Source organism: Pelophylax lessonae (genome assembly GCF_965119305.1).
Source record: "Pelophylax lessonae genome assembly, chromosome: 3".
Lineage (NCBI taxonomy): Eukaryota > Metazoa > Chordata > Amphibia > Anura > Ranidae > Pelophylax > Pelophylax lessonae.
Window position 1 is genome coordinate 662,490,475 of NC_138770.1, and position 12,920 is coordinate 662,503,394.

General features: G+C 42.4%; 1 protein-coding gene across 1 annotated transcript in view; it reads left to right on the forward strand.

The window, feature by feature from the left end:
- The window catches only part of PLCB1 (phospholipase C beta 1), a 1,154,983-nt gene that overhangs the window by 50,097 nt on the left and 1,091,966 nt on the right, over positions 1–12,920 (forward strand). Inside the window, exon 2 of the mRNA XM_082249959.1 lies at positions 5,887–5,964. Coding sequence (XP_082106085.1) covers positions 5,887–5,964 — 78 coding nt within the window. The remainder of the gene's footprint in view (positions 1–5,886; positions 5,965–12,920) is intronic.

Here is a 12,920-nt window from a genome sequence, read left to right on the forward strand (position 1 = left end):
CACTTTAACTGACAATCACATGCTCATGCGGCACTGTGCCCAAATAAAATAGATTTCCTTTTTTTTCCTATATTTCTGCCAAAAGCACTCAAAAATGCATAGGTGAGAGCCGGGCCTTAAGTGCCGATTCGCATATATGTGATGCGGGAACCCTTCGAATCCACCGCGCACCCGACTCGCAGGCAGGTCACACCGCCATATGCGAACTGCTGGGAATGTCAATATAAAGTTAATGACACCCCCCAGATCAGTTCACATATCGCAATGCGAACTGTCAGTACGGAGAGGAATCGGATCACATAGGTGTGAACACCCATGCGATCCCAGTTCTGGTGTGCGGACCCAAAAATGGGTCCTGTGTGACTTTGGTCCCAATGCAATGCGAATTCAGCCATGCAATCTGTATAGCTGAATTGACATCGCATAGACATTGCATGTGAATTGCAGAGCAGTGAGCTCTGAATCACATGCGATGTCTGACATCACATATACAGTATGTGAACCATAAAGTGGTACTAAACCCGCAACAGTATAATAAGTCTGTATATGCAGCAAAGCATGCTTGTTATATGGAACCTAAGGGGTTAATCCTCCGCATTGTTTAAAAGGGCTGTTTGATCCTGTCTTCTCTTCTTCCACTGTCCCCAATCTATCTACTGATAAGACAGTTACTGCAATCACTCTGCACATGCTCAGTTTGGTGTGGATTGCTAGAGAGTTTTTTTTTTTTTCTTGGGTGAGTGCATGTGATCAGCACAGAGCCAATCAGCACAGGGCCAATCATCACAGGGCCAATCATCACAGGGCCAATCATCACATGTCCAATCATCACATGTCCAATCATCACATGTCCAATCATCACAGGGCCAATCAGCACAGGGCCAATCAGCACAGGGCCAATCATCACATGGCCAATCATCACAGGGCCAATCATCACAGGGCCAATCATCACAGGGCCAATCAGCACAGGGACAATCAGCACAGGGCCAATCATCACAGGGCCAATCAGCACAGAGCCAATCAGCACTGCCCAGACAGAAAGTCAGGGGTCATACAGCCTCATAGGACAGTCAGAGGAGAATTAAAACTTGAAGGCTTACCTGACAACCAGCTGCTCAGAGGGCTTCTTCTACAGCCGGAGCCTCCAAACTTCTCAGCACACGGAAAATTTTCTGTATTTTATTAATATTTGGGGGCTGAAAAAAAAATACAAATCCAACTGACATAAAGGAAGTTTTACTTTGAGTAAAAGCAAAGGAATTCCAAATAAACCCCCATCAGAGCCCCCCCCCCCCACTATATCATAGTCCTCATTAAAGTCCCTCTCATGAGAGTACCCATGAGAGACCCCCTTACATCAGAGTCCCCACAAATATCAGGGTCCCCATCAGAGTCCCTCCTTACATCATCAAAGCCTCCCTTGCTTTGAAGTCACCTTTATTAGAGTCCACACCAGTGTCCCCAAGAGACCCACCTTACATCAGAGTCCCACCAAAGTTCCCCTTTCATCGGAGGACCCCTTGCATCAGAGCCCCCCCCCTACGAGAGTCCCTTTAAGAGTCCCCCCTTATATCAGAGTTTCCATCAAAGGTTCCCTTAAACATAAGAGCACCCCCTCTAAGAGTACCCATAAGAGTCCCTCCTTACATCACAGTCCCCCATAGGAGGGTCCCCATAAGAGTCCCAATCATGTCAGGGTCCCCATCAGAGTTTCCCCTTACATCAGAGTCCCATAAAAGCCTCCCTTCTATCGGAGGACCCCATACAACAGGGTCCCCAAGAGACCTCTCTAGCCCCATCAAAGTTCTCCTTGCATCTGATTCCCCCTTTCGAGAGCCCCTATAAGAGACCCCCTTATATCAGAGTCTCGATCAAAGTCTCTCTTACATTGGAGTTCCCCGTATAAGCAGTGCTGTATTTTGGCCTAGGCCGACAAGGCCCAGGCCTAGGGTGGCACTTTGCAGGGGGGCAGAAAAAAGCCGCCCCACTCCACCTGAGACTCTATTGGCCACTGGTTGCTAGAGCCGCCTCTATCACCCCTCTCTCTCTCTCACTCACCCCCCCTCTCTCTCTCTCTCTCTCTCTCACCCCTCTCTCTCTCTCACCCCTCTCTCTCTCTCTCACCCCCTCCTCTCTCTCTCACTCACTCACCCCTCTCTCTCTCTCACCCCTCTCTCTCTCACCCCCTCTCTCTCACCCCCTCCTCTCTCTCTCTCTCTCTCTCTCTCTCTCACCCCTCTCTCTCTCTCACCCCCTCTCTCTCACCCCCTCCTCTCTCTCTCTCTCTCTCTCACTCACCCCTCTCTCTCTCTCACCCCCTCCTCTCTCTCCCACCCCTCCCCCCTCTCTCTCTCTCTCTCTCACCCCTCCTCTCTCACTCACTCACCCCCCCCCCTCTCTCTCTCAACCCTCCCCTCTCTCTCTCTCTCACTCACTCACCCCCTCTCTCTCTCCCACCCCTCCCCCCTCTCTCTCTCTTACCCCCCTCTCTCTTTCTCTCATCCCCCTCCTCTGTCATCCCTCTCTCTCTCATGCCCTCTCTCTCCCTTTCATCCCCCTCTCTCTCTCACCCCCCCCTCTCTTCTCTCTCACCCCCCCTCTCTCTCTCTCTCTCCCCCCCTCTCTCATCCCCCCCTCTCACCCTCACCCACCCCTCTCTCTCTCTCTGCCACCCCCCCTCACCCACCCCCCTCTCTCTCTCCCCCCCCTCACGCCCCCTCTCGTGAGATCTCAGGGGTTCATGCTGGGACTTGTAGTCCTTCAATTTTGGAAGGAGTCACATCAATTAAAAAGGAAGCAGTGGGGAAAATTTACATAGGAGGGGGAAGGGGGGTGCCCAATTTTAGTCGTGCCTAGGGCAGCACAAAACCAAAATACACCACTGCATATAAGAGTCCCTCCTTACATCAGGGTCCCCCTCAGAATTCTTCCTAACATCAGAGGGCCGGATAAGATCTTGCAGTGGGCCCCTTGCAGTTTGCAGACCCCTCTTCTATAGGGTAGAATTGTATATACATTCTTACTGGAATCAGGAAACCTTTATTATCCTCTATATATGATAGTTCAACTCTCCAAAATTCCATCAAATGTACATTTTTCTAACTAAAATAAGCCTTTAATCCCCTCTGTGATTTTGGTTTGGTTGTGCGGAATGAGATTTGAAAGCCAAAAAACGTTAAAACGCATTTCACGGCGCAGAAAGATAAGCAGCCATTTTTTTTATTTATGAAGTGCGAGGACAGCGAGATGACAATGAAGTTATTTTCCAGGACAATTGAATCTTCCTTTGGGATGGAAGCTCGGCGCACTCCGATACATAAATCACTTCCCTCCCTTCGGATAGACTTTTCTAGTATTTTATCACTTTGAACCGCATCAAATTCAGGCTGTCATCACACGAGATCTGCGTCGTAGTCCTTTAATCGTACTGTAAATCACGAGCAGGGAAGTCTGACATTGATGTATGTCTGCTGCATGTGGAAACAGAGATTCACATTTAGGTAATGCCGGTTTATAGCGGAGCAGAAGATGGAGAGGAGCCGAGTCTAGGAGGTCTTCCGCAACTTGTTGCACATTGCGGTTGTTTTCAGATTATTTTCTGGGCTTTGTCAGATGAAGTTCCATGGTTCAAAAAGATTCTCGGAGCAATGAGCAGTGGAAGATGAGCTCATATGTAACATACAAGGCAGATTGAGGGCCGGCCTACCCTGTAAGGAAGCAATTTTCCACTAACCAATATAATGAAGCCGTTTTCCATTGATCACCAATAAAATGAGGCAATTTTCCACTGATCACCAATGTAATGCAGCAATTTTCCACTGATCGCCAATGAAATAAAGAAATTTTCCACTAATCACCAATATAATGAAGCAATTTTCCATTGATCACCAATGTAATGAAGCAAGTTTCCACTAATCACCAATGTAATGAAGCAGTTTTCCATTGATCACCAATAAAATGTGGCAATTTTCCACTGATCACCAGTATAATAAAGCAATTTTCCATTGATCACCAATGAAATTAAGAACTTTTCCACTAATCACCAATGTAATGAAGCAATTTTCCATTGATCACCAATGTAATGAAGCAGTTTTCCATTGATCACCAACATAATGAAGCAATTTTCCACTAATCACCAATGTAATGAAGCAAGTTTCCACTAATCACCAATTTAATGAAGCAGTTTTCCATTGATCACCAATAAAATGTGGCAATTTTCCACTGATCACCAATATAATAAAGCAATTTTCCATTGATCACCAATGAAATTAAGAACTTTTCCACTAATCACCAATGTAATGAAGCAATTTTCCATTGATCACCAATGTAATGAAGCAGTTTTCCATTGATCACCAACATAATGAAGCAATTTTCCACTAATCACCAACATAATGAAGCAATTTTCCACTAATCACCAATGTAATGAAGCAATTTTCCACTGATCACCAACATAATGAAGCAATTTTCCATTGATCTCCAATGTAATGAAGCAAATTTCCACTGATCACCAATATAATATTGCATTATTATATTGGTGTTCAGTGGAAAATTGCTTCATTATGTTGGTGATCAGTGGAAAATTGCTTCATTATATTGGTGATCAATGGCAATTTGCTTCATTACATTGGTGATCAATGGAAAATTGCTTCATTATATTGGTGATCAATAGAAATTTGCATCATTATATTAGTGATCAGTGGAAATTTGCTTTATTATATTGGTGTTCCAATAGAAATTTGCTTCATTATATTGGTGATCAATGGAAAATTGCTTCATTACATTTGTCAATAATATAAAATTGCTTTATTACATTGGTGATCAGTGGAAAATTGCTTCATTATATTGGTGAGCAGCGGAAATTGCTTATTTACATTTGTGATCAATGGAAAATTGCTTTATTATATCGATCATCAGTAGAAAATTGCTTTATTATATTGGCAATCAATGGTAAATTGCTTCATTACATAGGTGATCAATGGAAAATTGCTTCATTATATCAGTGATCAGTAGAAAATTGCTTTATTACATTGGTGATCAATGGAAAATTGCTTCATTACATTGGTGATCAATATCTAATTGCTTTATTACATTGGTGATCAACGGAAAGAAGCAATTTTCCACTGAACACCAATATAATGAAGCACATTTTCATTGATCACCAATATAATAAAGTAATTTTTTCGCTGATCACCAATGTAATGAAGCAATTTTCCATTGATCACCAATGTAATGAAGCAATTTTCCATTGATTACCAATAAAATGAAGCAATTTTACACTGATCACCAATGTAATGAGGCAATTTTATATTATTAACCAATGTAATGAAGCATTTATCCATTGATCACTAATGTATAGTGCTGTTTTCCACTGATCCCCAATGTAGCAATTTTCTATTGATCACCCATGTAAAGAAGCATTTTGTCCACTGATCACCAATATAAGAAAGCAATTTTCTATTGATCACTAATCTAAGAGACACTTTCCCATTGATTACCAGTGTAATGTGAGCTTTTTCAAAGGTGAGCAATTTTCCATTGATCGCTTCTGTAACAAAGCAATAGTCTATTAATCCTAATTATAATCCTAATTAAACCCTAATTTAGAGTAGTTAATGCTTGGAATAAACTGTCAACAGAGGTAGTGAGGCAGTCAACAGTAAATAGTTTCAAACATGCTTGGGGCAAATATTAATCTATACTCTATACAAAAAAAGTTAACAAAAAAAAAAACAAAATGAAAAAAAAAATGGCCAAACTTGATGGACTACTCTTTTTCTGCCGTCGCATTTCTATGTTTCTATATTGAATCATTACGTACATTTGATTATGTTCTCTATAGATACAAGGTACAGCTTATTTCATGTGATTGTTTTCTATGTCTTTCAGGACTCTACTTTTGTGTATCCTGTCGTCCTTAAAGTGGATCCCAATGGATTTTTTATACACTGGGTAGATCAAAATAAGGTAAGAGAAATTAATATTACTGTTTTTTTTATAATGTGTTTTTGTAGTTGCCTAAACCCAAGATCATCCCAAAAAAGTTTTTTTTTTTTTTCTTGTTTCGTACAGAGGGGGGAAGGGTTAGATACTCTGCTAGGTGTTAATTGCTCCCTTTGATCCCTTTGGTAAACTAAGGCTGGCCATACATGTTCAGTTTTCTTGTACAATTTTCCTTTAGATTTACCAAAAACAATATAATATGAGGTCAAACATACCAAACAACTCTCAATTGTACCCAGTTGGACAGGCTCTTGTACTACATAGTTTAAGATGAATCTAAAGAACAATTGTACAAGATCATTGAACATGTATGGCCAGCCTTACCCTCACTTTCTGTCCTGGTTACACGGGTTGATTTACTAAAAACTGGAGAATTCAAAATCTGGTGCAGCTGTGCATGGTAGCAGAGGCGTAGATAAGGGGGGGTGGGGTCAGGGGGTCCAACCCCTCCTACCCAGAGCATCGGTCAATTTCACAGCTAACAGTCGTAACCTTGAAGGGTTGCAAAATAGGGATGCTCAAGTCTGATTGGTCTAACATTTAGACCAATCAGACTTGAGCATCCCTATTTTGCAACCCTTCAAGGTTACGACTGTTTGTTTCCTTTTTAAACCACTTTTTCCTTATATAGGGCCAACAGGAGATTGTCTGTCTGGCCCTAGATGTAAATGGGTTACCTCCTCTGGTTATCTTTCTAGTGTGGTTCCCCTGACTCCACACCTTCTTTATCTATTTATCAATTTCACAGCTAGCCTACCAGCTGTGGGAGCCGCACTGCCACTGGGAAGACCACCTGTCTCATCCACGAGGCTGACAGGCAGGGCCCGGCTGACGATGAAGCCATGTTTACTATTTGCTTCACTAACAGATGTGCCTGCTGGGGGCGCTGTATATACTGTATATATACACACCACAGTTTGCTAACGTGCTAATTATTGTTCTCTAGGTACTCAAGGCTGACCCCCCCCCCCCCCCAGGAAAAAAAATTATCTACGACTCTGCATGGTAGCCAATCAGCTTCTAACTTCAGATTGTTCAATTAAGCTTTGATAATAAAACCCAGAAGCTGATTGGTTTCTATATCGTTATGCATAAGCACTATGATAAGCATATGTTTGAAACGCGTTAACGGCTTTGGTTACTCTGTCTTTCTGTTGTTCTTGATTAACGTATGAAATAAAGACTTCATATTACTACATTGCGGTGGTGAGCCGGGGCGACCACCCAGCGTGGGGACTGCATTATGTGAGTGATACCTTCACAACTTTTGTGTTTGATTGGTTTCTATGCAGAGCTGCATCGGATTGTGCCCTCTCCAGTTTTAGTAAATCAACCCCACAGAATCACAGGGAGAGAAAGTGATGGGACTGATCTGATTTACTAAAGGAGTTGAGATTAAATTGTGCAAATATTCACTTTAAATATCCAATCATGAAAAAGTTACTGTTTATTTGAATAACCAATTATTGTATCCATTTCCTTGTATCCACCCCTGCCGAGTGACCGACCTCCTGCGTTGAGAATACAGCGGGGCAGCCACTTGGCATGGGACCTGGAAGCCAGTAGAAATCACTGGAGTAACGTTGAAGTAGTGATGTGTAATACAGTGATTTCCATAATTTAATACAATACATCATCGTGGGAAGTTGTATTCTGTCTTACGTGAATTTTCGTAACTCTAGTAATCTATTCATTGGTTAGGCCTAGGGCAGTCATGGTGAACCTTGGCACCCCAGATGTTTTGGAACTACATTTCCCATGATGCTCATGCACTCTGCAATACAGTTGAGCATCATGGGAAATGTAGTTCCAAAACATCTGGGGTGCCAAGGTTCCCCATCACTGGCCTAGGGGGTCCTGGACACTCCATTAAACATTGGAAGATATATGCAAGGATTGGGGTGCATGATATCTTTTGTGAATCCTTAACACTCAATAAAATATTGTAAGGTATATGCTGGGACCTGAGGGTGCGTGTTTTTCATCTTTTGAGGGGTCCTACACACTCAATAAAATATTGGTAGATATATGCTGGGAGCCAAGGGTGCAGTTTTTTCATCTTTTGGGGGCTCCCCCAACACCCAATAAAACTTGGAAGTTATATGCAAAGATGGGGATGCATGTTATTCATCTTTTGAGGGGTACCTGAACAGTCAATAAAAATATTGCAAGGTATATGCAGGTACCCCAGGGGGGAACCTTTTCCATCTTTTAAGGGGTCCTGGAAATTCCATTAAACATTGAAAGGTATATGCAAGGATTGAGGTGCATGGTATCTTGTGTGAATCCTTAACACTCAATAAAATATTGGAAGGTATATGCTGGGACCTGATGGTTCATATTTTCCATTTTTTGGGGGCTCCCGCCAAAACTCAATAAAACTTGGAAGTTATATTCATCTTTTAGGCGGAGACCTAGGCAGTCAATATAATATTGGAAGGTTTTTTCATGTTTATGGGGGTCATAGAACACTCAAAAAAACAATGTGGAAGGTATGAACGAGGTTGCCTTTTTTCATTTTTTGGGGGTTCCCCCAACACCCAATAAAACTTGGAAGTAATATGCAAAGATGGCAATGCATGGTGTTCATATTTTGGGGGGTACCTGAACATTCAATAAAATATTGAAAGGTATATGCAGGTACCCCAGGGGGAATGTTTTTCATCTTTTAGGGGGGTCCTGGACATTCCATTAAACATTGAAAGATATATGCAAGGATTGGGGTGCATGGTATCTTTTGTGAATCCTTAACACTCAATAAAATATTGTAAGGTATATGCTGGGACCCATGGGAGCATGTTTTTCATTTTCTGGGGGCTCCCGCCAAAACTCAATAAAACTTGGAAGTTATATTCATCTTTTAGGCGAAGACCTAGGCAGTCAATATAATATTGGAAGGTTTTTTCATGTTTATGGGGGTCCCAGAACACTCAAAAAAAACAATGTGGAAGGTATGAACGAGGTTGCCTTTTTTCATCTTTTGGGGGGTCCCTCAACACCCAATAAAACTTGGAAGTTATATACAAAGATGGGGATGCATGGTGTTCATCTTTTGGGGGGTACCTGGACAGCCAATAAAATATTGGAAGGTATATGGAGGTACCCCAGGGGGAATGGTTTCCATCTTTTAGGGGGGTCCTGGACATTCCATTAAACATTGAAAGATATATGCAAGGTTTGAAGTGCATGATATCTTTTGTGAATCCTTAACACTCAATAAAATATTGTAAGGTATATGCTGGGACCTGAGGGTGCGTGTTTTTCATCTTTTGAGGGGTCCTAAATACTCAATAAAATATTGGAATATATATGCTGGGAGCCAAGGGTGCATGTTTTTCACCTTTAGGGGCTCACTCAACACCCAATAAAACTTGGAAGTTACTGTATATGCAAAAATGGGGATGCATGTTATTCATCTTTTGAGGGGTACCTGGACAGTCAATAAAATATTGGAAGGTAAATGCAAGGGTTGAGGTGCATGGTTTTCATCTTTTGGGAATCCTGAGCACTCAATAAAATATTGTAAGGTATTGGCTGGGACCCATGGGTGCATGTATTTCATTTTCTGGGGGCTCCCACAAAACTCAATAAAACTTGGAAGTTATATTCATCTTTTAGGCAGAGACCTGGGCAGTCAATATAATATTGGAAGGTTTTTTCATGTTTATGGGGGTCCCAGAACACTCAAAAAAACAATGTGGGAGGTATGGATGAGGTTGCCCTTTTCCATCATTTGGAGGGTCCCAGACCACTCATTAAATAATTGTAATGTATATTCAGGGACTTAGGGTGTATGTTGTCCATGACTATTGCTGATTTGTAATAATTTCGGGTGGAAAGGCTTGTTATGACCCAGGGACGTGCTTGTTTTTTTGCTGGATCCGTAGAATCAGTAAGTTATTACTTTTGTTGATACTAACTGTGAGTAGGGTTGTATATCACAATTGCAGACCGGGTTCAAATCGACCAATACAGACCTACATGGGTCTCATTTTCCTCCAAACATTTCACACTGTCAAATAATACATTGGAAGGTATATGCAGGAAGGACAGTGTATGGTTTTCATTTTTGGGGGGTCCTGGAAAACATTGGAAGGTATATGCAAGGATGGGGGTGTATAAATGTCATCTTTTTGGTGTCCCGGAACACTCAATAAAACATTGGAAGGTACACTATATTACCAAAAGTATTGGGACGTTTGTGTATATAGGATTGTATAATTTTTTTTCTTCCTTTTATTGTTTGAACTAGATGGACTTGTGCCTTTTTTCATCCAGATTACCTACACTATATTACCAAAAGTATTGGGACACCTGCCTTTACACGCACATAAACTTGAATGGCATCCCAGTCTCAGTCTGTAGGGTTCAATATTGAGTCAGTCCACCGTTAGCTGCTATAACAGCTTCAACTCTTCTGGGAAGGCTGTCCACAAGGTTTAGGAGTGTGTCTATGGGAATGTTTGACCATTCTTCCAGAAGCGCATTTGTAAGGTCAGGCACTGATGTTCGATGAGAAGGCCTGGCTCGCAATCTCCACTAAAATTCATCCCAAAGGTGTTCTATGGGTTGAGGTCAGGACTCTGTGCAGGTCAGTCAAGTTCCTCCACCCCAAACTCTTTAAGGACCTTGCTTTGTGCACTGGTCCAAGTCATTTGGTGGAGGGGGTATTACGTTGTGGGTTTGTTTTTCAGGGGTTGGGCTTGGCCCCTTAGTTCCAGTGAGGGGAACTCTTAAGGTGTCAGCATACCAAGACATTTTGGACAATTTCATGCTCCCAACTTGGTGGAAACAGTTTGGGGATGGCCCCTTCCTGTTCAACATGATTGCACAGCAGTGCACAAAGCAAGGTCCATAAAGACATGGATGAGCCAGTTTGGGGTGGAGGAACTTGACTGGCCTGCACAGAATCCTGACCTCCCAAAAGAACAACTTTGGGATGAATTAGAACAGAGACTGCGGGCCAGGCCTTCTCATCCAACATCAGTGCCTGACCTCCCAAATGCGCTTCTGGAAGAATGGTCAAACATTTCCATAGAGTTTGAGGTGGAAAACTTGACTGGCCTACACAGAGTCCTGACCTCAACCCAATAGAACACCTTTGGGATGAATTAGAGCGGAGACTATGAGCAAGGCCTTCTCATCCAACATTAGTGCCTGACCTCACAAATGCTCTTCTGGAAGAATGGTGAAACATTCCCATAGACACACTACTAAACCTTGTGAACAGCCTTCCCAGAAGAGTTGAAGCTGTTATAGCTGCAAAGGATGGGCCAACTCAATATTGAACCCTACGGACTAAGACTGGGATGCCATTAAAGTTCATGTGTGTGTATAAAGGCAGGCGTCCCAATACTTTTGTTTAGTGTATATGCAAGGACATGAGGGTGCATGTGTTTCCTCTCATGGGGGTTCTTGAACACTCAAACAATGGAAGGTATATGCAGGGATGAGGGTGCATGTTTTCTATGATTATTGCTACGTTGTAATATCCTTTGATAGAAGGGTTTGCTATGACCCGGGGGTGAGCTAGTGTTTTTGCTGGATGCAGAGAATCAGTATTGTGATACTAATTGTGTGTTAGGTTGTATATCACATTTACAGATTGGGTTCCATAATTGATGTATGCAGGTCTCTCGTTTCCGCCAAGCATTTCAAACTTTCATAAATTAGTTTGGATCTCCACATAACAAGCTTATTTACATCATGTCATTATTATACTCATAATGAACTCCTTTCAGTAGAACTATATACTCTAAACATTGACTTTTGATAAACCTTGAAGGATTTGCATAAAATCGATTCCTTTTTTTCTGAGAATCTGAGGCACGGAGCTCATCTCTAGATGCAGAGAAATGACTTCCATAATCTCTGTTTTTTGTTCAGTATATCAAATGTGACATTTAATTCATTTTCTTTACTCTCCAAATCCTAGTTTTATCTCATATTAATTCTGTTTGCTCTTCCGTCGCCCTTTGAAATCATTTAATTTATTCATTATGTCTTCTTTTTATTGTGTGAGCTTCATGATGTGCGTGTTGGCGATGATTAATTGCGCCGGTTGAAGTGCACTGTTTTTCTATGCTGTGTATGGCTTGGTAGATGATCAGACTTCTTTCTTCATCGCCTCAGCGTACAATGCGGGGTATTTCTAGAATCGATTAGTAAAGTACAGTTAAAGCAGACCTCAGCTTCAACAATGTACAGCGTACCCAAGTGTAACGGATCAACCCGCACCCCGACTGGGTACCTCCGTTTACGGATGCTCCTAGTGCTTCCCGAGGGCTCCAAGCACTCCACCAGACACCATAACCACCTCAGACCCCCCGGGTACCTCCGTTAACGGATGCTCCTAGTGCTTTCTGAGGGCTCCAAGCACTCCACCAGACACCATAACCACCTCAGACCCCACGAACCACCGCAGCTTGGTTGGGGTCTCACCGTCCCCTACCCACCCTGGACCTAGGACAAGGCTCCAGGTTCCAGTGGGTAAACCTCTCTTTCCCCAGAGAGTGCAGCAGGCACAGGAGCAGGAAAAAGCTCTTACAAGAGCTTAGTGATTATCCAAGGGAGTATGAAGAGCATAGCAATCCCTTGTAGCATATTCCCCCAAAGAGAGACAGGACTCTCAATTGAGGGTAAAGTATAACTCAAACAGTTTATTCAAACACATGCACAAAGAGATATACACTGTGGGACAATCCCCCCTCCCCCTTAGCAGTCAATCAATGTACACATATACATCCCATAATAAGTTTATCTTAAGGCAGACAGAAACAATAGAACAATGGAATACAGGCACTTACCAATAACAAACCCCACCCCCATCTCACTATCTAGCAAGGGTCTATGACACACTCCTGCAATATTCTAGCAATCTGAAAAGTCAAACCATTCATCTTCATACATTTCCTGAGAGA